Raw genomic sequence first — 27790 nt, forward strand, 5'->3', positions numbered from 1 at the left:
GGGTGGTGGTGGCACACGCCTTTAATCCCAGCACTTGGGAGGCAGAGGCAGGCGGACTTCAGAGTTCGAGGCCAGCCTGGTCTACAGAGTGAGTTCCAGGACAGCCAGGGCTACACAGAGAAACCCTGTCTCAAAAACAAACAAACAACAACAACAAAAAGACGAGAGTCCTGTGATCTGTTCCTTCACAACATGGGATTTTCTTGGAATGTGTTTCTGTGCCCTTCCCAGGTATAGCAGATAGGAGTGAATTTACTTCAACGTTGTCATTCATATTCCTCTATGGAAAAAAAACAAACAAACCATGGTTTCACCACCTGTGGCTTGTTCTTACAGATTTTACATTTTACTCTTTTGGGTGACTCTTCTGAACCCTCAGAGAAGGAACGGTCTGATGGTTTCAATAAAGTTGGCTATTGCTTGAGACTTTAGTCCACCCCATTTTTAGGCCCCTCTCTCCCAGGTTCACATTGCCAACTAGAGAGGTAAACAGCCACGATCTGTTTGATGCCCATTATTGAACATGCAGGTGCTAAAGTTTTAATGTTCCTATCCTATGGCTTCTTGACAACTTGTGGGAATTTCTTAAATGTAATAATTCCTGGAATCAGAATGTCAGAAGACTGTTCTACGGGAAGTTGGGTCTCTTGTCAGATGGCTCATTACAGCCCTTTCTTTTGTAGCTATTTCCACGAGCAGGGAAAGACGATACTCAAATTAACCAAAGGGTTTCTACACTGGCCAAACCAGGGTAGGAGTTCAGGCATGCCGCCTAGTGTGGCAGAAAGGGCTGCACTGTGCCTGTCACTCAGGCTGCTTAGGAGTGAGTCATCTGGGAATGACCTGTGTCTGGGACAGGTTTTCCTGAGTGCTGCATGGGTGACATACTGGGTGAAGACTGGTCTTTGTCTCCAAGAACAGCAAGGGCAAAGCCCAAGCCTCCCTGTGCTCAACTGAATATGACCTCAAATTCATCCTCAACCTAATCTCTAGAATCTATTACCTAAGAAGGGAAAAGGCACTTTGTGTATGTGACTAAGGGGTCTGAGATGGGCGGGGTTTCTGAATTACTGAGATGAGTTCAAACGGAATGACAAACACTGATGAAAATGACTAGTTTGAGGTTATTTATATTTTGCCATAATTTAAAAAATGCTTGCTGGGAAAAAAAAAGCCCAGCATAAGTAATAAATGAACCCAAGGAAAATTAGAAAACAGGAACAGGAAAGATACAGTGGTTAAAAGCACTTGCTGTTCTTCCAGAGAACCGGAGTTCCCAGCAACCTGTAACCCCAGCACTTGGGAGGTAGCAGCAGGAAAATCAGGAGTTCAAGGTCATCCGTGGCTACATAACAACTCCAGGGCCAGCCCAGGACACAAGAGACCTTGTTCAAGCAACATTCATGGGCCCACATAATAAGTGATCGAGGTATATAAGAAAAAAGGCATATTCTCTCATATGGAAAGTAAACTCCAAGTAATTTAAATAGGGGCCTCTAATGGAGGGAGCACGACCCTACACTCCTCAGCAGGGGCCAGTGCACACTGGCTTCCTTCCAAACGGTAAACTGTTGGGAAAGGAGGCGTTTCACGGTGGTGGAGCACAGCCTCAGTCAGGAGATCAGAGTCCATTATCAACAGCAGTGAGCCACGCTGACGGTATGTGCCCTGATATGATGTAATGGGAATGGTATTTTACCTCTGTGGTTTCCTCATCAAAACTATGACCCCCCAAAGTAACCACGAGAAAAACATCAAGTGAATAAGAAAGACGGGGGACATTCTACAAACTCCCTGACCCAATACACCTCAAAAATGTCAAGGTCATCAAAACAAGAAATATCCAGAAAAAAAAAAAACCAAACAACAAACAAACAAAAATTCCCATCACAGCCTGGAGGACTTACAGAACATGACAAGTAAGTCTGATGTGGGGCGCTGGATAGTATTCTAGAACAGAAAAGGGCAGTGAGACAAACTAAGATCTGAACAAAGTGTGGACGATGGGTAATAATAATACGCAATACAGGTTCACTAATGGTAACAAAGGTACCATGCTGAAGTAAAATTGTCACACAGTGTCTGAAAAGAGCTGTCAAAGACTCAATGCATTCTCTTGGGCCAGAGGCTTCTCTGGACCACAGAGGTCCCTGACTAAGAGTAGCAGGGGAAGAAAGAAGCTACCTCCGAGCCCCCCTCAGTCCCTAGTGATGTGGCAAGGCCCAGAGAACAGAAGTGTCTGGACAGCTGCGTATGTTACCTCCTCCCTGTGGTCCAGAGGGAGTGCCCTCCACTGAGGGTCCTGGGCAGCCCTCAAGGAAGCTCTCTAGTGTGGCGCCTTAGTCAGGCAGCCCAGCTGCTTCTGGTCTGGACATCCCCACTGGCTAGTCTCTGAAGAACTTGGGTGAGTCATTCTGGAATAATTTGTCTGCAAGGCTTAGTGAGGGAAGAACAGCCATGGCCTCTAGGGATACAGGATAGTCAGATCCCCGAGGGTGCCTCCTCTAGTTGCTTCACACCCTATACCCAAATCCCTGATCTCTGCCAGAAGCAAATGATTTGCCAGGGAGCCTTTTCCCTGAGTTCGTTATGCACCGCCACGCTGGAGGCAAGGACTACCTGGCTTCCAAACCCCAACCCCACATGCGCTATCCCCTGAGACCCGATTTCTCTGTACCCAGAGTGTGGAAGGGATATTTTACCTACTGCTCACCGACTTCTAGCCTTGACATCTAAAATAAACAGAAGGGAAGAGGGGCTAAAAGCCCGAGCATTTCCCAGCCAAAGGAAATAAAAAGGGAGGCGGAGCCTGGGTTGGAGGGGCGGGGCTCCGGGACCTCCGGCGCGTGTGGCCTGGAGCCCAGGCGCCAGGCTGAACTGCTGTTCTCAGTTCAGAAGCCCGGGTGCCAGCTGGGCGCGGGCGGGTGGGCACGGGTAGGGCCGTGTGCCAGACACACACAGAATGCCCTTTGAGGAGATGGCAGCTGTCTGCTCAGGCACCCCTCTGGTTGTTGTGGCCTTGTCTGCCCTCTCTTAGCAATACCTTGCACACAGCCCTGGGAACATGTATTCAAGAGGTACAGGGGCAAAAGCATAGAAGAACCTCTCATTAGTCCTAGAACTAGGACCTGGCTCTGGTGGTTGTCCTGATGTCCCTCTTTCTCGAATACCTCCCCTCATTGTTGAGTTCCTTCTCAGAATCTACCAGGGAGTTGAGGAGACTAAGGTTGCCACCAAGACCTCAGAAGGGAAAAGTTGGGGGATCTGAGGCCACCCCTGAGTCTCTGAGGAAGTCAGATACCCACCCTCGCTCCTTCTTCATTCACTCGGCCCTCTAACCACTGTACATCTGGAAGACAAAAAAAAAGCTTGTCCCTGGGACTGGAGAATGTCTCAGTGGTTAAGAGCACCCTCTGCTCTTGCAGAGGACCCAGGTTTGGTTCCCAGCACTCACATGGCTGCTGATAATTTCCATAATTCTAGTTCCAGGGGATCCCGTGCTGTCTTCTGGCCTCTGAGGGCAGCAGGCAGATACATGGTGTGCATACATGGATACACATACACTCACACACACAAAAATAAAATAAACCAGACGAGGAGGAAGAGGGGGAAGAGAATGGGGGAGGAGGAAGAAGAGGAGGAGGAGGAAGAGGAAAAGAAGGGGAAGAAGAAAAAAGGGGGAGGAGGAGAAGAAGAAGGAGGAGGAGGAGGACGAGGAGGAAGAAGAGGAAGTAGTAGCAGCTGCCATCAGGCAGCCTTGTCCCCAGGTACTTTATACTAGCTGGCTGAAGCTCTCACCCTCTCAGGAGGGACGGTTGGTTGCTGGCAATCAGCTTTTTGGAACAGGCTCCATTAGAAAAGCAGTAGGCTGAGTTCGTCCTAGACAAAGCCATTGAGTCTATCTCCCACTTGACGTAGATAATGCACTCTCCTACTCACCGCCGTGGCAGCCAGCCGTTAATTACCCTGGATCTGGCCTTACCCTGGAAGAGGTCCCACGGAGCAGTGACAAGCTGTGTGTGGTTGGGCACTAGAACAGGCCACTGGGTCTTATGCCTTTGGTAGCTGATGGAGCTCAGAGATTCAATGTACTGAGAGGGAAGGGGAAAAGGTGTGGCATCGGAAGACCATGTGCCCACTGCCTGCAGGTGCATGTTTGGGCATCATACCAAGTGTGAAACAGCTGAAGAAATTAGGGGTGGTTAACATGGAGGAAAGGAAGGCTTAGATCCCCGAAGGCCTGCCTGTCTTAACAGCGTTGGGCAGGGGGGCTCCATTGTGGGACCTTTCCACTTAGCCACTCTAGATTTTACTTTCTGGGAGATCCAATGTTAAATCAAACTGCTTCCTGGGAGTCTGGAGCTCCTTGGAGGATGGAGTGGGCCCTGGAGGAGACCTAGGCTCCTTCTCGGCTTGGGGAGGGCAGAGGAATTCTGGTGTAGTGTTAGGCTGATCTAAGATCGCCTTCAACCAGACTAATCTGTTTCCAAACTAGGGTTGTAGGAGCCTTGGGACCCGCACTGAGGGACGTGATGTGTGGGGGTGGGGGTTCTGGGCTCCAGACCCGGGTGGGCGGACCGGATGGGATTGTCTAATGAGTCTGGAGGTGGCCTTTGGAAGGACAAGGTGTGTGTGTGTGTGTGTGTGTGTGTGTGTGTGTGTGTGTGGCAGTCGCCGTTGGAAGGACGAGGAGTGAGAGGGTGTGTGTGTGTGTGTGTGTGTGTGTGTGTGTGTGTGTGTGTGTGTGTGTGTGTGTGTGTGTGGAACCCAGCCTCCTCGCCCAGTTGCGCCGACAGAAAAATGCCGGGGTCCCGGCTCCTCGCCTTTAACGCGGCCGGCAGCGGAGCAGCCGGGAGGGGGAGGGGCGGCGCGAGCAGCGCATGCGCGGCGCGGGGGGGAGCGGCCGGACTGTCCGGTGGCGGAAAGCAGCCCGTGGGCAGCAGAGAGCGCCGGGACCCCGCGCCGGGGGCTGTGAGCGGCGCGGGCCCACCGAGCCCGAGCTAGCCCGCGCCGCTGCCGCAGGGCCCCGGGGGCGGCGGCCAAGATGACCGTGCCGGTGAGTGCTGACCGCCTGAGACCCCGCGCCCCCCGCCGCAGGCCCGGGCCACCGGGGGGTCGCCGGAGGTTCTTTGCAGATCGAGGTGGGGGTCAGGATCGGGGCGCCGCCCCATAGCCGGCTTCTCTGACCCGGCTTTTCCAGCCTCTTCCAGGACAGCCGAGTAGGACGGGACCCCGTGCTGGCCCCACGGGGAGCTCCCCGGGACGGCTGGGTTGGGCAGAGGGAGTTTGGGGCCTCCTGAGAGCCTCTGGGACTGGTGGGCCCGGTGGGGTCCGTGCTTTTCCCCGCCCTCCTACCAGAGTGGCCAGGCCTACCGAGAAGAGGGCTCTGTCACTCCTTAGAAACCCATGGCCAGGTCAGCTGGGCCGAGCGAAGGGTGGGAAGGGCCGTGCTGTTGTCCCAGAAAACTCCCTGGGAGGGATGCCCTATTGTGCTCTCGGGTCCCTACCCGGATGGCCAGGCGTGGGGCGGGGTCTGCTCTGTCCCCGGAGACACCCTTACCCCAGAATGGTTGGCTTGGCTGGCTGATGGGACTTGCGTACCTCCCCCTACCTCTGTTTTGTACACTCACTCTATGGGAAGTTTTGTTGGCTCATTGAACCCGAGGGCCCTTTGACTAGCCGCTCATTTATGTAGGGGCTTCCCCCTTTGCTTGACACCCGGTCTTCTGTCTTCCTAATCCACCAGGCAGACTTGAGCAGCCCTTGGTCCAGTCTTTAACACTTGGGCCTTGAGTCTCCTCCTGAGATGGCCGGTAATGATTCTACCAGGGCGGTGGACTCAGGTACAGGCTCCAACCCACTTTACAGATGGACAGACAGAGGTGTGAGACCACACCTTCATCCTGTCTGCCCTGAAGTAATGGCCTGCAGCCACCATTTCTCTGCTGACTCAGGCGTTTTTCCCAATGACAGGAAGGGGCAATGGGCCAGAGAGCCTTGCCTAGCCTGGCCTTATTCTGGAACTGCTCTTTATCCACTCGGGGACCGGGGTTCTCTCCATGATGCAGACAGTCAGGCTTCCTGGCAGGGCAAGTGGCCTCTTAATTAACCACCGTAGGATATGGAGATTCCTGGAGAAGAGAGGGTTCTGTAAATGCAAAGCATTGTTATTACAGAATTAAAGATCTCAGCTCCTGCCCGCCCCCAGAAGCGGTAATGCTGAGTTACAGATGAAAAAATTAGGGCTTCCAGGCTGTGCTGATGGGAGCCCCCACCCCCATCTCTTCTGGTTCAAAGCATAATTGTCTCATCTCTAGGAAGAGACAGAGAAAGCCTGCCAAGCCTCTCTTCTGTTCTGCTCTGCTGTTCTGCAAAGCTCAGGATTTTCTCTGGCTTGGGGCATAGGGCACCAGCCAGCTCCACCCCTGTGGACACTGGTCAGAAAAACAAGGCCGACCTGCTGAGTGTGCTGGAGGCCCAGGGTCCCCAAGGCAGTAATGACCATGGAGTACCCCTCTGGACAGGCCTCTGGTCGGGGGTCGGGAGGTTCAGGATTGCTTTAGTTGTCTAAAGCAATACTAGGTATTGCTAGGTAAATACTAGGTAGAGCTCTGTATAGGGCAAGCAGTCTTAGATGACACGCAGACCCTTACCTCACAAGATTTCAGGTCGTTGTCCTTAGCTGTGTGCCACAGTGGCACCATCTGTAACTAGAGAGGATAAGGGGTCTGGTGAAACTTGTACAGATAAGAATCACTGTGGCGAACTGAAGTGAAGGTCTGTCCCCACCACAATCCACTTCAAGTCACTCCTCGCTTGTAGCCACAGCCCTTGGTAATTCTGCATGGCGTGTAGCTAGGCTGTCAAACCAATGTCCTCTCTCTCGGTAGTGTGTGAGGCTATAGAGATCATTTCTAAAGCAGAAAACAGCCAGCTTTCCTTTGCTGGGATCCCTGGCAGGATTCTAGAAAGATCTGCCTGCTCTGTCCCTGCCCAGGGAGCTCAGAATGGTGACTGGCCATGTGGTACTTCGGGACACATTTGAGTTTTAAGCACACCCATTCATTTGGGCAGTCTTTTCCTGGATAGAGCTGACGCAGGCACTTTGGCCCACAGAAATGACAAGATGCTAACAGTGATGGGAGATGAGGGCAGAGAGAACTTGGGGCGGACGAGGTTGAGTTGATGTGGTTTCCTGGGTATCCAAGCAGGGCCTGAATAGGGTTTTGTTTTGGTTTTTTGAGATAAGATCTCATTGTATAGCCCTGAATAGCCTGGAATTTACTCTGTAGACTTGCATTCATACAGAAATCCATCTGCCTCTGCCTCCTCCAAGTGTTGGTCTAAAAGGTGTGTACCATCACTCCTAGCTGTGCCAGGGGTCTTAACTCTGTTATCTGACCCCTATGGGATATGGGATCCAGAGGGAGGAAGGCACCATGATCGCCCTGGCTGCCAGCTCACGCTCCTTCCCCTGCTGGGAGCCGAGGGCAGAGGTACCTAGGCGGTGCGTGGCTACTCATCTCCTGACTTCCTCTGACATCTGACTTCCTTCTGGGCAGGCCTGGCCAGTGCCATAGGCCTATCAGGCAGTCTGTGTCCTAGCTTGAGGTTTGCATTTGAAAATGACTGGTTGTGCCGGGCGGTGGTGGTGCATGCCTTTAATCCCAACACTTGGGAGGCAGAGGCAGGCTGATCTCTGAGTTCAAGAGTTCGAGGCTAGCCTGGTCTACAGAGTGAGTTCCAGGACAGCCAGGGCTACACAGAGAAACCCTGTCTCGAAAAAAAAAAAAAGAAAAGAAAAGAAAAGAAAAGAAAAGAAAAGCAAAAGAAAATGACTGGTTGCCATCTCAGACTCATGTTCACAAGTGACCAGAGGTTGGCTGCCTTGCCACAGGTGAAGATCCAGCCCTGGGCAGAGCAGCCCCACTGCAGTCTGGCTCTGCCTGTTGCTTCTTTTCTGTGAAACTGGGTAGCTCTTCTAGCCTCTACTGTGCCCTTTCTTGGACGATGGGCCCTTTCAAGGAGCACAGATGCTGCCTGGTGTAAGCATGTCCTATGTGCTGGGCCTGAGGGAGGACCATAAATGGCCATAGTCATGTGACCCATGGAGGTAAGGTAGGATAGGAATCAGGCCTGGAAACATTTAGAGTGGTAAAATCACCATCACCCTGCATGGCCGCACTAATTTCAGGGCTGCAGCCCAGATTGCTGTTGACAGCTCCCTGCGGCTTTCCAAGTACAACCTACAGTTTTTCTCTTTTGCTGTGTTGGAGAGCAAACCCAGAGTTTCTTTGTTGTCCCTGCAGACAGCCGTCCTGGGTTCACAGAGGCCAGGCAGCTTGCCCATGGCTAAGCAACAGAGTTGGTCTAGTTTTGATTAATCTAGGAACAGCTAGTGGAAATCAGTAGGTACTCGATTGAACCAGGATGATTGTGGGGTCCATTCTGTGCTGGAGAGTTGGCCAGGGAGCCAGAGGTCTGAACCGGGGCTTCCAGCTGGCCCTGTATCTAGCTGCAGCCTCGTGGGAAGGGCACAGGAGGTTGGAGAAACAGTTCAGTCCCTCACCTCAGTACCCAAAGCCCATGCTATGCCTTCTCCCATTACTGTACTTTGTCCTTCTTGCCCTTCCCTTTACAGGAACTGGTCTCAAACCTTGTACCCACTTTGTCAGGTCGCTCACCCCTGCTTACCCACACAGCTTTGCCCCTGGATACTTCCTGGCCCCATTTGCCACTGTGTATTTGAAGATGGGATCGTGTGGTTGCTAGCAGACTCTGTCACAGGACTGCAGGCTTCTATGGGGAGGACCTACAACCGCCTTCTGCTCTCTCACCTGCTGAGGGTGTGCAGTGCAGCTCTTATCTCCCTTCTCTGCTATCATGCCGGGGCAGGGAGTGCCAGGCTCCCTCATAAACCTTAAGATTGCTCAGTCTCTTCCCAGGCTGCTTTATTGAAGGCCAAGTGGGGATTAAAGAGGAGGCTGCCTCAGGATGGGCAGATGTTTTGGTATGTCAGGGCTAAGGTTCCAGAAGGAGCCATGCTGGATTCTACAAAAGCCAGTTAGAGAACTTAAGTATGCTTCAGTTTCCTTGAGGGTGTTACCAGAATGCATGGAGCCCTAGCCTTTGGAAGGAAGCCAGCAAGGGATGCATGCAGCTCTTCATGAGAGGCTGTGTAGTGCTGCTGAGAGACAGTCTGTTTCCAGCGTCTGTCGGCAAGTGTGGTAACCAAGCACCCTTTGCTGACCCCTGCACAATCCTCTGTGGTATACCATCTCCCTCTGGTGACTCTCTTTGTGGTTCAGTTTAGTTCCCGTTAAGGAAGTCCTTAGTGGTGAAACGACCCTGGCCTCTGCCCTGCTCTGCACAGCCTGTGGGATCCCATCCTCTTGAACCAATCCTCACTGCTCCAATAGAGTGGCCTCTGATGGGGCTGTTGGATAGCCCACCACATCTCAGGCCAGCTGGGCGCTCTGCTGCCATGCTGTCTGGGATGGACAGGGTCAAGTGTGGGTAAAGCCACTGATGTGCAGGCTCGTCCTCAGACATTGTCTGCAGCAAGCAGTGTGGTCCAGCAGTGGAAGTATCGAGGCAGGACCTCTACCCCAATCTGTAGCTCTCAGTACCTTAAGATTCTAACCTAAGATGCTAGGTACTTTAAGATGCTAATGTTGGCTGTGGAAAGGTGAGTGGCCTTGGGCAACTCCAGGGCACTCCTTGTGGTCAGCTTTGCCCCCTCCTACCTACTGCCCTGAGGGTCTTTCCCACCTCCCAGCTGCAGACTCAGCCTCTTCATAGCTGCTTGCTTTCCTTGTTTCCTGGCCAAACTGCATTATTTATTCTCTCTCTCTCTCTCTCTCTCTCTCTCTCTCTCTCTCTCTCTCTCTCTCTTCTTTCTTTTTCTTTTTCGTTTTTTTGGTGTGGTCCTTGTTGGCTTTATCATCCTGTGTCCTGTGTGTATATGATACGTGTGTGGACACATGTAAGTGTACAGGCCCGAGGATGACTCTGCCAGGCCAGTTCTCTCTTGAGTTTGTGTAGCTCCGGGGATGGACCTAAGGCTATCAGACTTGCCCAGCAAGGGCCCCTGTCCTCTGCGGCCCCACTCGTTCTGTGTGCTCTTAGACTCACTGTTTGCTGAGGCATCATCTTCGTCTCTCCCAGAAAGAGAGCCAGAGCCTCAACAGAGGTGAGGAGGTACGCCTACTCTGGCAGGAGAGATGGTCACAAGTTGTGGCTCTAAAGTTAATCTCTTTTCTAGCGGAGAGATTAGCGACTAAGGGGGCTTTTCTGTGATTTTATTGTCGAACCCTGCCAAATTCCAAGAAGGATTTGAAACAGATTATAATGGAAGACACAATAGTCTGGGATCATCCAAACCTCCGAGCTATGTAATAAATGAGGAAAAGTAAACCTAGGAACTGTACCCAGTTCCCTGGGGAGCAGGGAACTTAGAAAAAGGGGAACTTAGTGGGTTTAGGATCATAATACCTGCCCTGGGGTCTTTCAAAATACGACATAATGCCATGCAGCCTTCTGGGCTTTGTCTTATTTTTGTCTGTTGACACTTTTAAATTGAGGTAGATTTCTTCCACGTGAGACACGCAGGTAATAAATGTACAGTAAATAGGTTTGGACTAATGAAGACCTCCTTCAAGATAAGGGATGCCGGGCTGGAGAGATGGCTCAGTGGTTAAGACCACAGACTGCTCTTCCACGGGTCCTGAGTTCAATTCCCAGCACCCACATGGTCGCTCACAACCATCTGTAATGGGATCTGATGCCCTCTTCTAATGTGCCTGACATACCAGTGTACTCATATACATACAACGAATAAAATCTTAAAAAAAGATAAGGGCTGTCAGCATCTCCTCAGAACGTTCTCAGAGGGCCCCATGAGCAGACTTGGGTTTTATCACTGACTTAGATGTGCCTCTTCTTTCTGTGTTAGCTTTGGCTTCTTTCATTCAGCAAAACAGTTTAGAAATACATCCATATGGGTGTATTACTGGCTTGTGCCTTTTTGTTTGCTGAATAATATTCTACTTATACCACAGTGCATTTAACCTATCCTCTGGTTGATAGATAGCTGTCTCTTTTGTAATGTGAATTTTACAGTATCAGAACATGATATATTGTTGGTATTAGAAAGTCTGATATCTAGTCATGCAACCTTGGGTCATGCCCTCAAACACTGTATCTACCAAAATGATCTGCTCAGACGGTGTTGAGACCACAGTCTTCCCTGTGCCCAGCCCTCCATCGGGCCGAAGGGTTTGCATTCTCTTTCACACAGTTATGACCGGTTAACGTTAGGCTCTTGTGTTACCTGTAATTTCCTCAGGGCCTCATTCTGTCCTAAGAGGTTCTGGCTAGAGGATTGCAGGGGACACATCAGAGATAAATTCTGGTCACAAGAATTCTGACTGGTCCTTCCCACCCTCCCCAGCCACTCCCGCCTGGTGCTCCAGCTCAGTGTTCCCACTCACAAGGCACTGAGAGAGCCCGAGCCCAGGATACACCTTACCCTCCAAGAAGCCAGAAGCCACAACTGGTACCAGCGCCTCAGCCCTTAGTTTGCTCTCCCACTCCCAAGCAGCTCGCGGGCCTGTACATTTACATCAGCGTTCACTGTTATTGATTGGTTGATTGATTGATTGACATCGTGAGCCTTTACTCACGTGCTTCTCCTTCAGGAAGCTCCACGCACCTTGCAACCCCCCACCCCTGCCACCTTCTTTGCCCTCCTTGAGTCCTTGTCACCATACACAGGTGTGATTGCAGCCCCTGCCCACCTCCCCCAGCCCAAGTATGAGCTCTCAGAGGGGACTTCTTCCCTGGCAGCAGTGTCCTAGTACAACACAACTTGACATGCTTCTGATGTTCAGACCATGCGTGCAAATGAGAGAGGTGGATACCATGACCAGTCACCCCCAGTTTGATGTGAGGGAAGTCCCCACTCACCCCATCATTAGCTGAGGATCAGGGGCAGCTGTGTTCCAAGAAAGAATTGCACCCAGGTCCTCAAGTAATGTTTTGAGGGAACTTAGGAAACCTTTGAGCATCTGAAGAGGGAGGAGGGAGAGCAGGGAAGGCTGGGAAATGGGTTTAGAGGTGCACTTGTATTTGTGGGGGTGGTGCAAGAGAGGGCGGGTCCTGCCTCCTAGTGGGTGGAACTTGATGTATGTTGGTATGGGATGTGGGTGTGCTACTGCCTTGGAGACACACCAGAGTGCCCTGTGCTTGGTATAGCCCTGTGTGCGTCCATAGCAGTCCCTGAGTATGGGCACAGAGACTGGTAACAGTTGTCCTTACCAATGTGCATGACCACCTGAAGGGCAGTGACCAGCTGAGTGTGCCACAGACAGCTGGGGTCATTGTGTAGGCTTAGTCTAGAGAGGCAAACAGGCCCTGCACTGTAGGCTCACGTGGGATCCCCCTCATTCATTCTCATATATATATATGTAATATATATATATATTACAAGATAGAAGCTGATTTTACACACTCTGTAGTCCCTGGATGCTGCCTGTGACCCTGCTGGCCCTGCAGCTCACTGACTGCAGCCCTGTCTGTTCTCTGCCCATCTGGGTATCTGTGGGTGTGGGCACGGGTGCTCAGTGTAAGTGCTGAAGGCGTGTAGCAGATGGCATGTGAAGTCACCCCTCCGTCTGAACTGCTGGTTGCTATGGGAGAAGGAGAGCAGATGGCCCAGCTCAGGAGGTCTCTTGACCACACCCTGTCCCTGCCCACCCAGCCTAGCTGACGGAAGCAGGGCAGTCACTGGCAGCCGAGTTTCCCCCAGGGATAGGGACCTGTCAATGTCCTTCTCTTCCTTGACAGGTTTCTTCTGCTACTGACTCCTTCCCAATGCTGAGGGGATGAGATGAGCCAGATCCCAGAAGCAGCTTCAAGGGCAGGGACACTAGGCCCCAGCCTTTGGTCCACACATGAAGCAGTGGTACTCAGGTCTAGCCTGTTCTTGTCTGTCAGCACACAGTGAGGCCTCTGCTGGAGGGAAGTCCTATCTGAAATAAGCACATCCCTGAAGGTGCCACTGCTGCAGAAAAGTGTGAAAGGAAGGTTGCCCTGCCTACCCCTGTTTTATCCCAGGACCACACCTCAAGGGAAAAAGAAGAGCTGAGAGGGGGTGCTGAGCTTCCTAGGAGGCCTGTCAGTTTGTACCCTTCTCACCCCTGGGCTCTTTCCCTCCATAGCAGGTAGCATTGCCTTCGATCCTACCTCTGTATCCATTCAGGTCCATAGGGACTTGCCAAAAGGATGACATGGGGACCTGACCAGGAAGAGTCTGGCTCCAGGCTGTAGGTCCTGCCCACCTTTCTACAGTCACCAGTGTGATGAAGAGTGAGTGCCCTCATTGCTCATCCCAGCCTTAAAGCTCAGACAAGCTCTTTGTGGCTAAGAGCTCCTAAGAGTGCGTGCTCTGTGTATGTGTGTGTGTGGGGGGGGTGCAGGGATGTCACCTGGGGTGCCTTACAGACATGCTTAGATTGCTGAGTGGGCATTTGCAGATGTAAGCTCTCCTACCAGTTCATGTGTGAGCTGGCACTGCCCTCTGAGCCTCTAAGAGCTGGTATTTCCCTCTCTGGTCCCCAGAGTGGTGAGGATTGACTGTGATAGGCTGTGTCCTAGGTCCCTGTAGCCTTGCCCAGGTTTTGAGCTTGACCCTGTGAGTAAGTAGTCCTCTCAGAAGGAAGGAACAGCCCCTGTGGCCCTTTAGGGACAACATGTCTTCCTGTCCCTGGGGCTTGGGACGCTTACCTCCGGTCTCAGGAAATCCTTTTCCACTGCCACTCCCAGAGCTAGCCATCAGCTGGCCTGTCCAGCCCAAGCTTCAGAAGGGGAGAGGCTGTGGGCCTTATGTTGTGCTGGTCAGTTTAGGCCTCCTCTGTTCACTCTTCTTAGTCATAAGCCGAAATTCCATTGTGTAATTTGCTCTTTGGAAGTTGTTCTCTGTGTAGCTATGTGGTCTTCTTGGAGGGGCTGCTTTGTTTGTCCAGCCATTCCCCTAGAATTGGACATTTCCACTATACCCTTCCCTTCTGCTGTTATAAATGCTACAGTGGACATTGCAGGGCATTAAGCAGTGATGGCCTTTCTGTTTGGCCTGCACTGCTTCTGAGGCTCAGAAGGCCAGAAAGCTCCAACCTTCTTTCCTCAATGGGGGTCCAGGACAAACAGTAATAGGTAGGAAAGTGGCCTGCTGTGTTCACTGTGCAAATGCCCCTTCCGTACCCCAGAGGATAGAGATAGCCTGCAGCCTGTAAGCTCATCTTTAACCTGGTAAAGAGACTCCAGGCCACTCCTGGGATGACTGTCACCTGTCCTAGAGGGTGGGAATTCTCTGGCCAGGCATGTGCAGTCTTTCTCCAGCACCACCCTCTCTGAGCTGCTCTCTGCATGTACAGCTGTGTATGCTCGGCTCTGTGTCTGTTGCACCTGTACGTGTGTAGCTGTACCTAGGTGAGCTTATCCCAGTGTATGCTTATGCCTGCATAGGCTGCCTCTATGTGTGCCTGTGTGTGTTATGCGTGACTTGACCTTCCAATATTTTTGAAACTTGGCCAGCTCTCAAGCGAGCTCTTCCCACAAGAGTAACCACTTAGGTTCCACCCTATTTTACACTCTCCTTATTGATGAAGCACAACTTGAGAAGAATGCTGGCTCCAGTGCTGGATGCAGGCTTTTTGTTGTTGTTGTTGTTTTATTTTTGTTGGGGCAATGGAAGAGAGGTGGTTACTTGGGTCTCAGACACCTGTGCACCTGGAGTCAGTTTTAGTGTGGCAGAGGTCTTTAGCTTTGGAGTGTCCTTGTCCCTAAGTTCCCTTTCCACTGCAGAGAAGTCAGTGTGGGTTAGGTGTAGTATCTCCACCGTCCTCCTCTAGGAGTTGGCTCTGTCAGTCCTGGGCACAGGTTGTGTGGAATGAGACAAGGACCCCTGGATTGTGTGTCAGTCTCATCACTGTAAAGAGGCCAGCAGTAGAGTGTATGTAACCCTGCTGTGGGCATCCAGTCCCTAGGCATCACAGAGGTCAGATACATGTGGGGGAGGGAGGGCTGCATCACTGAGTACGTGTGTCCAGGCTAGCACAGACCACCGTGTGTGTGTGTGTGTGTGTGTGTGTGTGTGTGTGTGTGTGTAGCATCCCTGTCAGCCCTTTGCCATAACCACTCTGATGGGTGCTTCCTCCCCAATAGCTTGGGAAGGGGTACTCCCCTAGCACAGTGGGGTGTCAATCCTGGGGTCTGGTTTCCAAAGCGGAAATGCCATTCCAAGGTTCACAGGCTTGGGGGGAGTTAAGTGGGAAAGGAGCACATTTTTGAAATGCCTGAGCCCGAGCCCAGTTCCCTTCCCCCACCTCCACACTCACCCCAGCCCACTTCTGAGAGAGTATCTCCCTTTCCCAAGATCCCAACTAGTCACTGCCTCTGTGGTGCCTTCCCTTGGTCAGGGGTGGAATAGAGGCTATCCCCTTTTAACCTAGCCTTTTGTGTTCCTGTCCATACTGCAGAGACCTCCTGGGTGTCTGGGCCCTGCTCCTCCCCACCAAATTAGAGACTAAGTGACATGTTATAGACCCTTCAACCCCAACACAGTGGGACAAATGCTTAGGCATGTTCCCACTGGCTTAGGGCCATTGAGTAGCTGGATGGAGAGTGGGGGATGTAGGGGAGAGAGACAGGGAATAGTGTATGGTGACCAACAGGAATGTCCCAGGACACTGGGTCATTTCTCCTTGCTCCCCAACCCCTTCCTATTCCCTCATACTGTGAGCTCTGGCCAGTGTTCTTAAGCCAGAAGCCCCAAGGAAATGTAGGTGTCTAGCTTTTCAGTAGGGTTAAGACCCAGGATCTGGTTTAACCAGGTGTTCACAGGACTTGTGCGTGCTTTCTGGTCTGCTGTAGCCTAGCTCCTGATGAAGGACCTCTGGGTAAAAGCCTGCCTGGTGCCTGTCAAGTGGAGGCTGGCCTTGAGCATGTGTGTGGTATCCACTAGTCATCAGAACTCTGCTGAAATGAAGTGCGGTCTGGCTTACTGCTTCCTTACACCAGCAGCTGCTGGGTAGTGTGCAGTGAGGGTCTAGGGACTGCTGGCTGCTCAGGGTCCTGTGTGCTCTGAAATAAGTTTCTTTCCTGTTTCCCAGCAGTCTGTGCTCAGAGACTCTGGCACCCACAGTTTGCTGCTTGGGGAAGACATTAGTGATCTGCAGTCTATCAAGGAGCCGGCACCAAGGCGAGCTGAGGCTCACCCGCTGCTTCCCCAGGTGCTTTGCCTTCTCCCAGTCTCAGTGTGCACATGTGGACGTTGCTGAAACAGACAAGCTGGAGCAGGTTTCAGAAAGATTGCTGGGCATAAGGAGTTTTATGTCTGGACAGGACTGACTCGGGAAAGGTGGAGGGGCCCCGCTCCTGGGGCATGACTGACCTGAACATGGGCAGCCTTCTTCCAGAGCCTGGATTCAGTTCAGGGGGAGAACTGGTGCAGGAGTTGGCAAGCCTCTGGTTCCTTGCTTAGGGCCCAGAGGCATATATGGAGTGGACATAGTTAGCCCTAGCTTCATTCACTCCCCCTGGGCTTCAGGGGACCAGCTGGAATCCCCAAAAGTCGAAGAATAAAAAAAAAAAAATAGCCGGGCGGGCAGTGGTGGCACACGCCTTTAATCCCGGCACTTGGGAGGCAGAGGCAGGCGGATTTCTGAGCTCAAGGCCAGCCTGGTCTACAGAGTGAGTTCCAGGACAGCCAGGACTACACAGAGAAACCCTGTCTCGAAAAAACTAACAAACAAACAAAGTGGCAAGAGTTGGTGCTGCCAATGAAAAGCAGCAGGTCAGACTGTAGCTGGCCAACCCTGCGGTAAGTCTTATTAAGAGACAGGATCTTACCCTGTCACCCAGGCTGGCTTCCTGCCTTTGCCTCCCTATTAGTGGAATCTTAGACATAAACCCTCACTCTGGGTTCCTAGGATCCTTATACAGTATGGCTTGTCTACAATAGTCTTACAATATTGTTGTCTTTAGTAATTGCTTTTGAGGGCATACTCCCCCCATTTTGCCTAGGAATTCAGATTGTATGCCGCGGACACGGCATACGGTGAATACTCCAGTGTTAGTGGGTAAGGTTGGTGGGTAAGGAAGGCAAAAGGCCAGCATCTGGAAGGAAGGAGGGGCTGCACCGGCGCTGAGCGAAGGGGCTGGGCGGTGTCTTCTAAGGATCTTCGCCAGCAGGGCCAGCAGCCGCGGGAGGCGGGGATGTCCACAACGGGCAGTGGCCAGCTCGGCCCGCCCACCTCGGCGGCCAATGGTGGCGCGGCTGGGCATGCCGGGAGCCGGGCGGGCGGAGCGAAGTGGACCGGTGCGGGCGGCCGAGGCAGCGGCTGAGACGTGAGGCACGGGCGGCGGGCGGTACGCGGGCAGCGTACCGGGGTGGCCGGGGAGCACCATGAAGTACCTGGTGAGTGTGGGCGCGGGGCCGGCCGGGCGGGGAGGAGGACGTTTCCTACGGGCCCCGAGCATCCCGCCGGCCGTAGAATTACCGGGCAGCTCGGCGCGTAAACGAGTCCCTCTCTTGGTCCGCCTTTTGATTCCCCGCAGCCCATGGAGCTAGCGTGACGCCCGTCCTCTGTAGCCCTTGGGTCCTGACGTCCTCGGGCAGCCGGGCCACCGGCCGGATTGCCTGAGGCTAAGCCGAGGCGGTACACAGAGGGACTGAGAAACTGAGATTTGCTGAGGGCTGCAAACTGGCAGCGAGCCGCGACAGGTCAGAACCTGGGGGGGGGGGGGATTGGGGGAGTTGAGAATCGCAGTGAAGGCGGCAGCTTATTTTCACAACTCTGGATTGTAGAAAGGTCTAGGCTGAGAAACACTCCCGTAGTAGGGTTTGCTGTGAGTTTAGTCACCTATACATAACAACCATGTGTCCGTTCCTTGCTAAGTGAGAAAGTTTCCGATTGTCTTGCGCCAGGGGACACGCCCTCCTTTCTCCGGGTGGAGAGTTGGATGGTGACCGGCCTGGGCTGACGGGCCAGAATAGCAGGTGTGGATGACTAGAAGATCAGGAGCCAGAAGCCAGGTGGTGCCTTAGGGAAGGGAGCCCTTGGCCGTAACTGCCGGCACACCCTCCTGGCACTAATACTTACCTCCCCTTTGCCCTGAGCAAGGAAGGAACCCATTGGAAACTGGGTGGAGACGTCAGGGTAAGGCAGTCCCTAGGTTGTGCCTGTAAAGTTACCTTTGCTCAGAGGAGGAAGAATGGAGCTTCTGGCCATTAGTGGTTGTGTTTAAACAGGAGAGTGAGTGAAGTGTGATCTGCCTAGGTCTGGCCAAAGCAGTGTCTCAAGGGGATCTGTCTGCACAAGACAGATCCCCTTGAGTCTGACCCCCATCCTGGTTGTAAGGTTTTAAGTGTGGAAACAGGCAGAGAGAGGAAGCAACCTGGTCTCTGTGTACTGTAGCATTTGTGCTCCCTGCTCCGTGCCTGGGATGAGGGAACTTGGCCTTGAGCTGTCAGGCTCTACTATGGCACTCTGCTAGCATCCATTCTTTTAAGAGGCCCCACCACAAATTTTCCCCAAGTCCAGACAGCTTTATCTTCTGCCCACCCCCTAACCCAACCTTCTCAGTCTGGGAGGCCTTTGGAAAGAGGTAGTGTTGGTCAGGCTTGATACTGGGGAGTGATAGTGGTGATCGTTCTCCAGCAGATGCACTGGGTGGAGGGGTGGTCTCAGACCCAAACGACGAGGCTGTACACTCTTGTCTGGTCCTCTGAGCTCTAGGAAGAGTCAAGGCTCCATGTTTTCTTGGTGAAACCCTCCCACCTCTAGGTGAGGTACAAGGTCAGGCCTTGTAGGAGAGGTAGAGAGTGGAGGGGGTAAGTTCTGTGTGCTGGAGAACAACAGTTTCTGTTATAGTGTCCCCTGTCCGTACGTGGTACTGCATGAGGAGGTCCTCATATGCATGAACTACATTAAGCTGCTAAAGGCTATTACTTACAGTTCAGGCTGTAGAGTGTCGAAGCTCTGGGGGCCTTCAGACCTGAAGATGAATAAACTAAAATACTACTGTCCCTTTGCTCTGATCTCTGGATCCCGCCATGATGACAGAGTCAGGGATAGAGATTCCCCTTATTCTGGGCCCCATGTTGTCCTTACAGTGAAGGGTCAGTCTTATACTGAGCTTTGCTAAGGCACCAAGTCACAAAAGTGGACTAGAGCCCACCCACTGACAGTTTCACCAGTCCTCCATTAGAATCCTAGGGCCAGAGAAGGAAGCAGCTGTTATCATCCCACCCTAACGTGCTGTGATGGGGGCTTGCAGAGGCCATATTCTTCGGCAGGAGGATTCCTTATGCCACTTCACCTCTGCCCAGACTCCCCAAGGCAGTGTCTGACCCTGGCAAGAGCTGAAGCAGGAACCTGCTTCCAGTCCATAGCTGGGTTTCGACACAAAGTCATTTGCTATTGCTTCTAGAGCCCAGATCAGCATCTGTGTGTGAGGGGGAATCTCTGGCAGTAGCCACCCCCAATGCAGTTAGGTTTTGACTCCTTCCATTTCCAGACCTTTGCCTTGGCTCTGGAGTGTCAGACGTTGAGCTGGGAGCCTTCTATTATGCCTCCATGCCTATGTCCTGGCACATAGTCTCCTGAGGAAGGCAGAGCTGGAACTGACTCCTGTGAGCTGGCTCTGGAATGTGGGGCTCATGCACAGGCCATTTTGAGCACCAGTTCTCACACTCCTGTTCCTTATCAGCATATCAGGGACATGAACTGGTTGCTCAGTTGCCCATGAGAATGCTAGGGCAGGATGCTGCCAAACCTAGTTTGTCTTAGAATTCCACTCCAGATGACAGGACATGGAAGGGAGGGAAAAAGCATCTCTCAGGGCTCCATTCGATCCTGGATTGGAGCAAGGAGGGCTGCCAGGTCCCTAGTCAGTGGGTTTATGGCTGTATGTTGCTCCAGGTAGATTCCTGGGCATGAGTGAAGAGGAATGGTGAGTGTGACTGCCCGTTAGGCACACAGTCACTGGGCCTATAGCCATTGGCCACCACTAAGAGTGGGGCTCTTTGGGACAAGCAAACAAAATATCCCAGAAATAAACTTGGCTCACATTTGCAGTGGGTCTGAGTATGAAGGGAACCAGTGTTTCTTTAGTGCCTGCTGTGTGTGAGGCTCTGTGCTTGGGGTGGGTGCCTGTGTGTATGCACTGGGGGTGGGACTAGGCCCGGTAGGAAAGGCTCGTGCCACTAATGCTCTGGATTCTGTGAAGCTCAACATTTCCCCAAACTCTCCATTTCCACTTGTATCTCAGAGCCCTAGACCTACCTCTGTAAACTTGTCTTGTCTCTATGAGCATGGGTGAGACAGATGTACCCATTCTGAACCTCCACTTTCCTTCAAGTGAGATAGACACAATTCTGAGTGTCCTGGGTCGTTTTGAAGATTTAGTGAGGTGATCATGGGAGGAAGGAGCTTGGCCTCTGGCCTAGGCCAATCAATTCACTGTTCTTGTCCTCAGGAACCTATCAGTTGTATCATGTTGCCCAGTTCCTTTTCTGCTTCCCCCAGTTCCCACCTTGAGCCGGTTTAGGGCCACTGAGAACATGATTTGCTGTATAAGTAAGTATGAACAAGTTGTGGAACGAGGCGTGCCTGCCGAGGGTCCTTTGGTTAGTGGGCTCAGGCTGGCACTGCTTGAAGGCTCTGTGCAGAGGAAACTGTAGTGTCTTTTCTTGGTACTTCAAACCACCAGCTTGCACCCCGCCCTATTGTCAGGGGTTTGGGAAATCCCACCGCACTTCAGGACTCCCCCAAGGCAGCTGGAGCTAAGAAGAGTAGCCATCATTGCAGCTGCTCTCCCTCTGCTCTTCTGCATTTCAAGGTTAGCTGGACCCTGTTGGGCCTGAGGCTTTCACAGACCCCAGATACAGTGAGAGTCATTTGCAACCAGACAGACAGTACCTGTGGGGCAGCTCTCTTGGCTCCCAAGTACGAGTGCGTGTGGAATGGGAGCACCAGCATCAGGCTAAGGGGTTCTCTTGGCTCTGCTCACTCGGCAGGCACTTGCTGTGGCACCTCTTATGGACAGGCCGGTTGCTCTTGCACCCGGGGTTCTGCTGAAGACAGACTTGTGCCTCCCATGCTTGTGGTAGGAACAAGAATTAGTAACAAGAAATGTCGGTATGTGAGGTGGGCAGAAGGGGAAGTGGGTGTCTTAAGACAGACATGGGCCTTCTTGAAGGAGGAGAGGAGGCCATGTCTGACTGGGTCCTGTAGGTGGAGGATGCAACAGAAGTTTCCCAGAGTGGGTGGCCAGAGATTGGCAAATCAGGCAGCAGCCTTCATGGTGTCTTCTGTGTAATTGGCAACATCAACCTTCCTAATGCTGTGACATTTTAATCCAGTTTCATCATGTCATGGTGACCCCCCTAAACAATTTGCTATTATTATAAATCATAACAATGATTTTTGGAAATAGAGGTTTGACAAAGGGTTTGCTACCCACAGGTTGAGAACCATTGATCTAGACAGACAAGTGTAACCTGGCTCTACATCCCTTAGAGTCCTAGTTGTGCCCACTATGGGTTTAGAACATAACATATATAGCATGTCATAGGCCATACGACTGTCCAGCTGATAGAGACAGGGGAACTGGGCTTAGGAGACTGACTGCTTTTCGAACTCCAGTCATGACACAGAATCCCTGTGATCTTACAAATACAGAGTCCCGTGGCAGACTGCTCGGGCCTGAAAGCATCTCCATAGCAGGAGTGCTCAGGCGGCAGGACTTTTACCCATCTGGGTCTCTTTGGCTATGGAAAGCCTCTATTTGGATGGCATTTCTTGGCCCTGGGATGATAGAGGGATAATCTGTGGAGTCGTAGAGCAATCAGCCCCTGCCTACCTGCCATTCTGGGGTCCCAGAAGTCTCTGTGTGTTTGTGCTTAGCCAGTAAAGTCAGCTACAGTATGACTTCCTTGGAAAGTCACGTATATGCAAAGGTCTTGTCCTTCATTATTTCTGGCATCTCACTTTTCCCCCCATCTTGGCAGTTATTAATTTCATGAGCTTCACATAAGCTAGGCACTGAGCTACATTCCTAGACATGGCAAATTATTGCTGGATGTCTTTCCGCCTTACTGCAGTGGTAAACTTTGGGCTGACCTGACCTCAAGAATGCAGGTGGACACTGTCTTTAGGACAGCGGTTCTCAATTTTCCTAATGCTACGGCCATTTAACACAGTTCCTCATGCTGTGCTGACCCCCAACCATAAAATTATTTTGTTGCTACTTCATAACTGTAATTTTGCTACTGTTATGAATATAATATAAATATCTAATACGCAGCCTGTCTGATATGCAACCACCCCAGAGGGGTTGTGAGCCACAGATTGAGGACCACTGCTTTAGGAGTTTGGCAAGAGCAGGAACCAGGGTAATGTTGTTAAACAAAAGTACCATCTTCTGAAGCCAGCTGTCATCTTAGCTTCAACAGTCTGGTTGTTTGGGGGAGAAGGGACTTATCCAAGGTCACATAGCAGTGGGGGTGAGAGCTAGACCTGCTCTGCGGCTGAGCTGTTTTCCAGTGACTTGAGAGAGGGAGGGAGCAATGTGGCCTTGAATAGTAGCTAACTGGAGAAGCAGAGAGGCTGAAAGCCCTTTGCTTGGCCATCTAAAAAAGTCGGTAGGTCAGGCACTGGCACTGCTGAGGACTTGCGTTGGGCAGGAGAGAGGCTGCTGCAAGGGCTCTGGGCCAGAGCACACCAGCTGACACAGGCAGAGCAACCCCCGGTGCCAGGCTCTTGATGCCACGTGCCCAGTCCATGAGGTGCTTCCCTGGCTCCAGCTGCCTTTGACTGTACAGTTAAAACCCTGCTTGGCCAAGGCGCACTTGGCAGGCCTTCAGTGAGCTTGTGCTGTAGGTAGAACGAGCAGCTCTGGGAGGCTGGGAGCCCAAGTGGCTCCTCTGGACTGGGCAGTTTCTTTCTTGCATGGTTTGTCACTGAACCTTTTCCTCAGCAGACACTTCTAGTCTTCATGCTTTCACTCTCTCTCCTGGTGTTCCCAGACCCACTCAGTGGGGCCTCTTGATGAGCCTGGGCAGCAGTCATAGAGGTGAGGGGACTCAGTAGTGGGGCCCTTCTGTCTACACTTCCACCCGCCTTTGACTTGGCTGGAGGGAATTTCCCTGTGACTCACTCTGCTGGCACTTCCTGTGGTCACCAGGCCTGGGGCCAGGGGGACCCAGCCAGGCAGCTTGGTGTTCTGGGGTCACTGAGGGAGGGTGGGCCTGGTGATTCCCGGAGGCAGGCTGCAGACCATATTTGGGAAATTGGTTTTTCTTGTCTGCAGCTTGGGGATGGGGACTCTGCGTCTGGTGGGCTGTAAGGTAGTTCCTACCCAGGCCTGCTCATTAGAGCTCTGGCCTCTGCACACACTAGCTGTCTGCCTCTGTTCCAGCCAGACCTGGGAGGTGGTCCATTATTTTCTTTTTCTGGATAAGTATTTTTTTTCCTTTCCTTTAAAAAAATTGCATTTAGAATAATAGCGTTTCTTAATGATTTAATTTTGATTGATTTCCCCTCAAACATACTTTTTTCAACTTCAAAGTAAGGAATACTCATCAAATACAAGTTGGAACATTTTGTAAATAAGAAGAGAGAATATCCACCCTGCTTGTCTTATATTTTTAGTGGTATTCTGACACTTCATTTTAAAATTTCAAATGATGTTTTATTATGGAGGAGTTTGGGGGTGGGGATATCACTATAGACTAACCTAAACCTTGAGTCCTCCTGCCTTAGCTTCCTGAGTGCTGGAAGAAGTACTGGAATACTCTATGCCCAGCTTATTCAGTGCACTGTAACTTCTGGAACTTCTTTAGTCTGATGGGACCAGACTTCAGGGACTGTGGCAGTTTTGGGGGCTCTGCCCTCTCTAGGCTGCCTGCCTGCCTGCCTCCTCCCTGGGACTTGTTCCTTTTGGCTCCTGGCTCCTGGCTCCTCTGCTGGAGACTCCAGGCTGTCCTGGAGCAATGGCTGCCAGCTTGTGGTTCCTGGGGCACCCTTCCATCCAGCGCTCCTTACCTGTCAATGTGGCAGGCCTGAGAGACAACTCTGGGACTCTTCTGCTTCAGAGCCTGGACTCCCACTTTGGGTTTTTGTCCCAGTGACATGGCCCTTCCTGCTGCCTGGAATTCCAGCTCCTAATTGATTCCATGAAGGAGCTGAGGTCTGTAAGATGCTGGTGGTTTTTGTTGTTTGGTTGGTTTAGCTTTGGTTTGATTGCAGGTTGTATACCACCAGCCTGGCCAGGGGATGGTTTTACTTCTTGGGTCTAAGTAGCCAAGGCCACACAGCAAGTAGCGAAAGCCCAGGTCCCATTTCTAAGTTTAGATCTCTCTGTGTCTTCAGACCCAAGAAACTTAGGAACCTTGTAGGTCATCCATAATTAATGTTCACCTGGAGGCCAGAGGGGTACATCTGACCTTCTTGAGTCCCCAATGGGGGTCTCAGTCAGCCCTGCTGAAGCAGTCTTCTGATACTCTAAGGGGACAGATGTCCTAGCCACACCCAGCCCAGACTCCTGCCTTCCTCCTGCCCTCTGCTGTCTCTAAGCCCAGCTCTTGGGCAAGGAGACAGTAAGAGCAGGACTGCTCAGTTACAGTGGCCGTCTTGGAGCCTCCTGCTCGGTCTTGTGCCTTCTCCCATGTCTGCCATACTGTTGTCCTCCTGCTTCACGTCACATAGCCCCAACACAGGCTACTTAGGTCCTGAGCCACATGAAGTGCACTCTGGGAGCGTCTGCCCATTTTAGAAAGGCCATTTCTTATAGCAGCTGTCATAGTTGACTCGAGCTCCAGTAAAGGTGGGAAGTGCTGCTTTTCCTTTGCCTAGTGCCTCTGTCTTTCCTGTTGCATCTTCCTCAAGCCCCCGAAGCACTCACAGTAGTACTATGTCTGGGATCTGCTCCTGGATAATTGTGACTATAACTCAAGAGGGAAGGGCTGACCCGCCTCACCTATACCTCCTCATTGCTCCCCTGTGAATACTCACTCTTGTCTGCACCACTTCCTTAAACACCTTAAACACCCGAAGGACCTTGTGGCCTGACCCTCTGTGTCTGTGCTCAATGGAGCTGAGCATCCGTCAGCAGGTCTTGATTTCCCTTGGATGATCTCTCTGTATATCGTAGGTTTTCTCTTGGTCTTGTCTTTTCCTTTTTGATTGTATGAACTCCTCCAAATTCCTGCTAACTTTTTTTGCCCAGCACTAGGCCTTTTGTATTTGAGTTTTGATTGGTAGTCTGTGGTGCCAGGTCAGGTCCATGCTGGGTGCCTCCCTTCAGTGAATTTCCTACATTCGCCTGTCGTAGGGTCTTAGCCTTTCCTCATCGCTTGTCCTACTCCACCCCTGCTTTGCGTTGTCCTCATAGCTAGGAAAGAGTGCATGTGGCTTTTAGAAGTGGCTTGTTCATGTGTTGACCTCTATTCCTCCATTTCATTCTAAAAGAATCCCTCAGAAATAAAATTAAAAACCCCTATGACATAATAATTTGTGATGAATTACTATAACGCTCTATTAAATTACATGAATTCATATTATTTCCCTCTCGGTCTTGGGTACATTTCAAGACTTTTTCCAAAGAATGCCCCAAAACTTCAGATTAGTATTAAGCATTGTGTATACTATATTTTTTCCAGTATGTGTTGTCTATAATAGGCTTTTCTGTTTGTTTGTTTGTTTGTTTCGTTCTTTCTTTCTTTTTTGTCTGAGACAAGGTCTTACCATATATCCCTGGTTGGCCTGGAGCTCATTTTGTAGACCAGGCTGGCCTCAGACTCACAGAGCTCCACCTGCCTCTGCCCTCCCTCAAGTGCTGGGATTAAAAGAGTGCACTGCCATGCCTGGCTTTTGTCTATAATAGTTTAATTTATAAATATGGTTTAGTAAGAGATTAATAACAATAATAGAACAATTATAATATATTATTATAAAAGTTAAGTGATTGGTTCCTCTAAAAATATAAATTATTTACTTTCACCTTTTCACTTAACAGAAGCACCTTTATAGCGTCTCTTAGGCAAATTTAAATTATATAAGAGTTACTGCTCCTGTGCTTTAAGAACATTACAGTAGGGCTTACTTTAACATAGTAAGCTGTATAGTAGCTGAATAGGTCTGATACCCCAGACAGCTACCAAATCACTAGCAAGCAAGAAGCACATGCAGGATGGATGCGCTGGTCCCAGGGTGGTGGAGTAGAGTAGCAAGAGCTTTTTCATTATGCTTCTTAGGATTGGCTGCTATTTCTGGAATTTTTTATTTAGTATTTTAGAGCCATGGTTGACCATAGATAACTAACTAAAACCATGGAAAGTGGAACCATGAGTGATGGGCAGGCCACTGAGAATGTAAGACACTGACCTCGCATTAGAGAGGCAGGTCACCCCACCGGGAGCTTGATGCAGGTTTTCCTTTTGCTCCAGTTTTTACTTGAGTAAAAACATTTTGTCCTCTCCAGTCTTGTGCAAGGTGTGAGTGGTAAGCACACGACTTGTGTTGTTCTGTGCTTGCTAGGATGTTTTCATCAGTTGCTGATTCTTTTACAAAGATGATCACGTGGTCTGCAGATGATGACCATTTGTCTCCTATAATGTGTGTATTTCTCCCCCAACCATCATTTTCTTCCTCTGGAAGAATTGCGATGTCCTGAACACAAGGGTCTGAACCTCTGCGCTAGAATGGGGAGCAGACCTTACTTCTCAGCTTAAGGGACACATTTGAGTTTCTCCAGTAATTCCTGGCTTTTTGGTAGATGAACTTAAGATAATATTCCTTTTTTGTTGTTTTTGGTTTTTTTTTTTTTTTGGTCCCCAGTGTTTTTATCTTAAGAAACTGTGGTTGCTGGGCATTGGTGGTACACTCCTTTAATCCCAGCACTTTGGAAGCAGAGGCAAGTGGATCTCTGTGTTGTCTTGAAAAACGAAGACAGAAAAAGGAAGAAAGAAAAAAAGAAAGAAAGAAGGAAAGAAAGGAGGGAGGGAGGGAGATAGAATGAAAGAGAAAGAAATGAAACACAACTGTTTTTTTTGTTTTGTTTTGTTTTTGTCAGTTTGTTTCTCGACTCTACTAAACCCATTGGTAACCCAGTGGCTGGATTGGCACATCCTTAATTTTTCTGGTATAGACTGTCATATGACTTCAGACTTCAGGAATATTTTAAAGATTTTATTTTATTTAAAAAAATATGTGTGGTATGTATTGTCTGCATACATACGTGAGTACAGATGCCTTCAGAGTCCAGAAGAGGGCATTGGATCCCCTGAACCTAGGTTGTGAGCCATCCACTATTTTTTTTTTTTTTTGGTTTTTCGAGACAGGGTTTCTCTGTGTAGCCCTGGCTGTCCTGGAACTCACTCTGTAGACCAGGCTGGCCTCGAACTCAGAAATCCGCCTGCCTCTGCCTCCCGAGTGCTGGGATTAAAGGCGTGCGCCACCACCGCCCGGCTTGAGCCATCCACTATTAATGCTGGAAACCTAAGTCAGTGCCTCTGCCATAGCAGGAAGCTCCCTTTAACTGCTGAGCTGTCTCTGAAGTGCTGACAGCAGGTGCTGCCATTGCACATTGGAGGCCCCCAGCTCAGCTGAGATACACTGGGTTCAACTCCACTTTGCTCCTAATAGACAGGGCAAAGGTCTCCTGCTATTGCCAGATGTGACCAAGTCCCTTTTGAAGCCAAAACTGGTTGGTTCCTACTGATTCTGGA

The 27790-nt window shown here is 51.0% G+C and overlaps 1 protein-coding gene across 2 annotated transcripts in view; it reads left to right on the plus strand.

Annotated features, from left to right (window-relative positions):
- Nucleotides 1-4901: 4901 nt before the first annotated feature.
- The window catches only part of Bcar1 (BCAR1 scaffold protein, Cas family member), a 34151-nt gene continuing 11262 nt past the window's right edge, over nucleotides 4902-27790 (plus strand). Inside the window, exon 1 of one of the 2 annotated variants that reach the window (XM_028768722.1) lies at nucleotides 4902-5056. In XM_028768722.1, the coding sequence (XP_028624555.1) occupies nucleotides 5045-5056 (12 nt within the window). In that variant the 5' untranslated portion in view covers nucleotides 4902-5044. Of the gene's footprint in view, nucleotides 5057-17371; nucleotides 17477-27790 lie in introns of those variants that run through there. The other variant, XM_028768723.1, reaches the window with a different exon arrangement.

Source organism: Grammomys surdaster, unplaced genomic scaffold (assembly GCF_004785775.1).
Source record: "Grammomys surdaster isolate TR1022 unplaced genomic scaffold, NIH_TR_1.0 187, whole genome shotgun sequence".
Classification (NCBI taxonomy): domain Eukaryota; kingdom Metazoa; phylum Chordata; class Mammalia; order Rodentia; family Muridae; genus Grammomys; species Grammomys surdaster.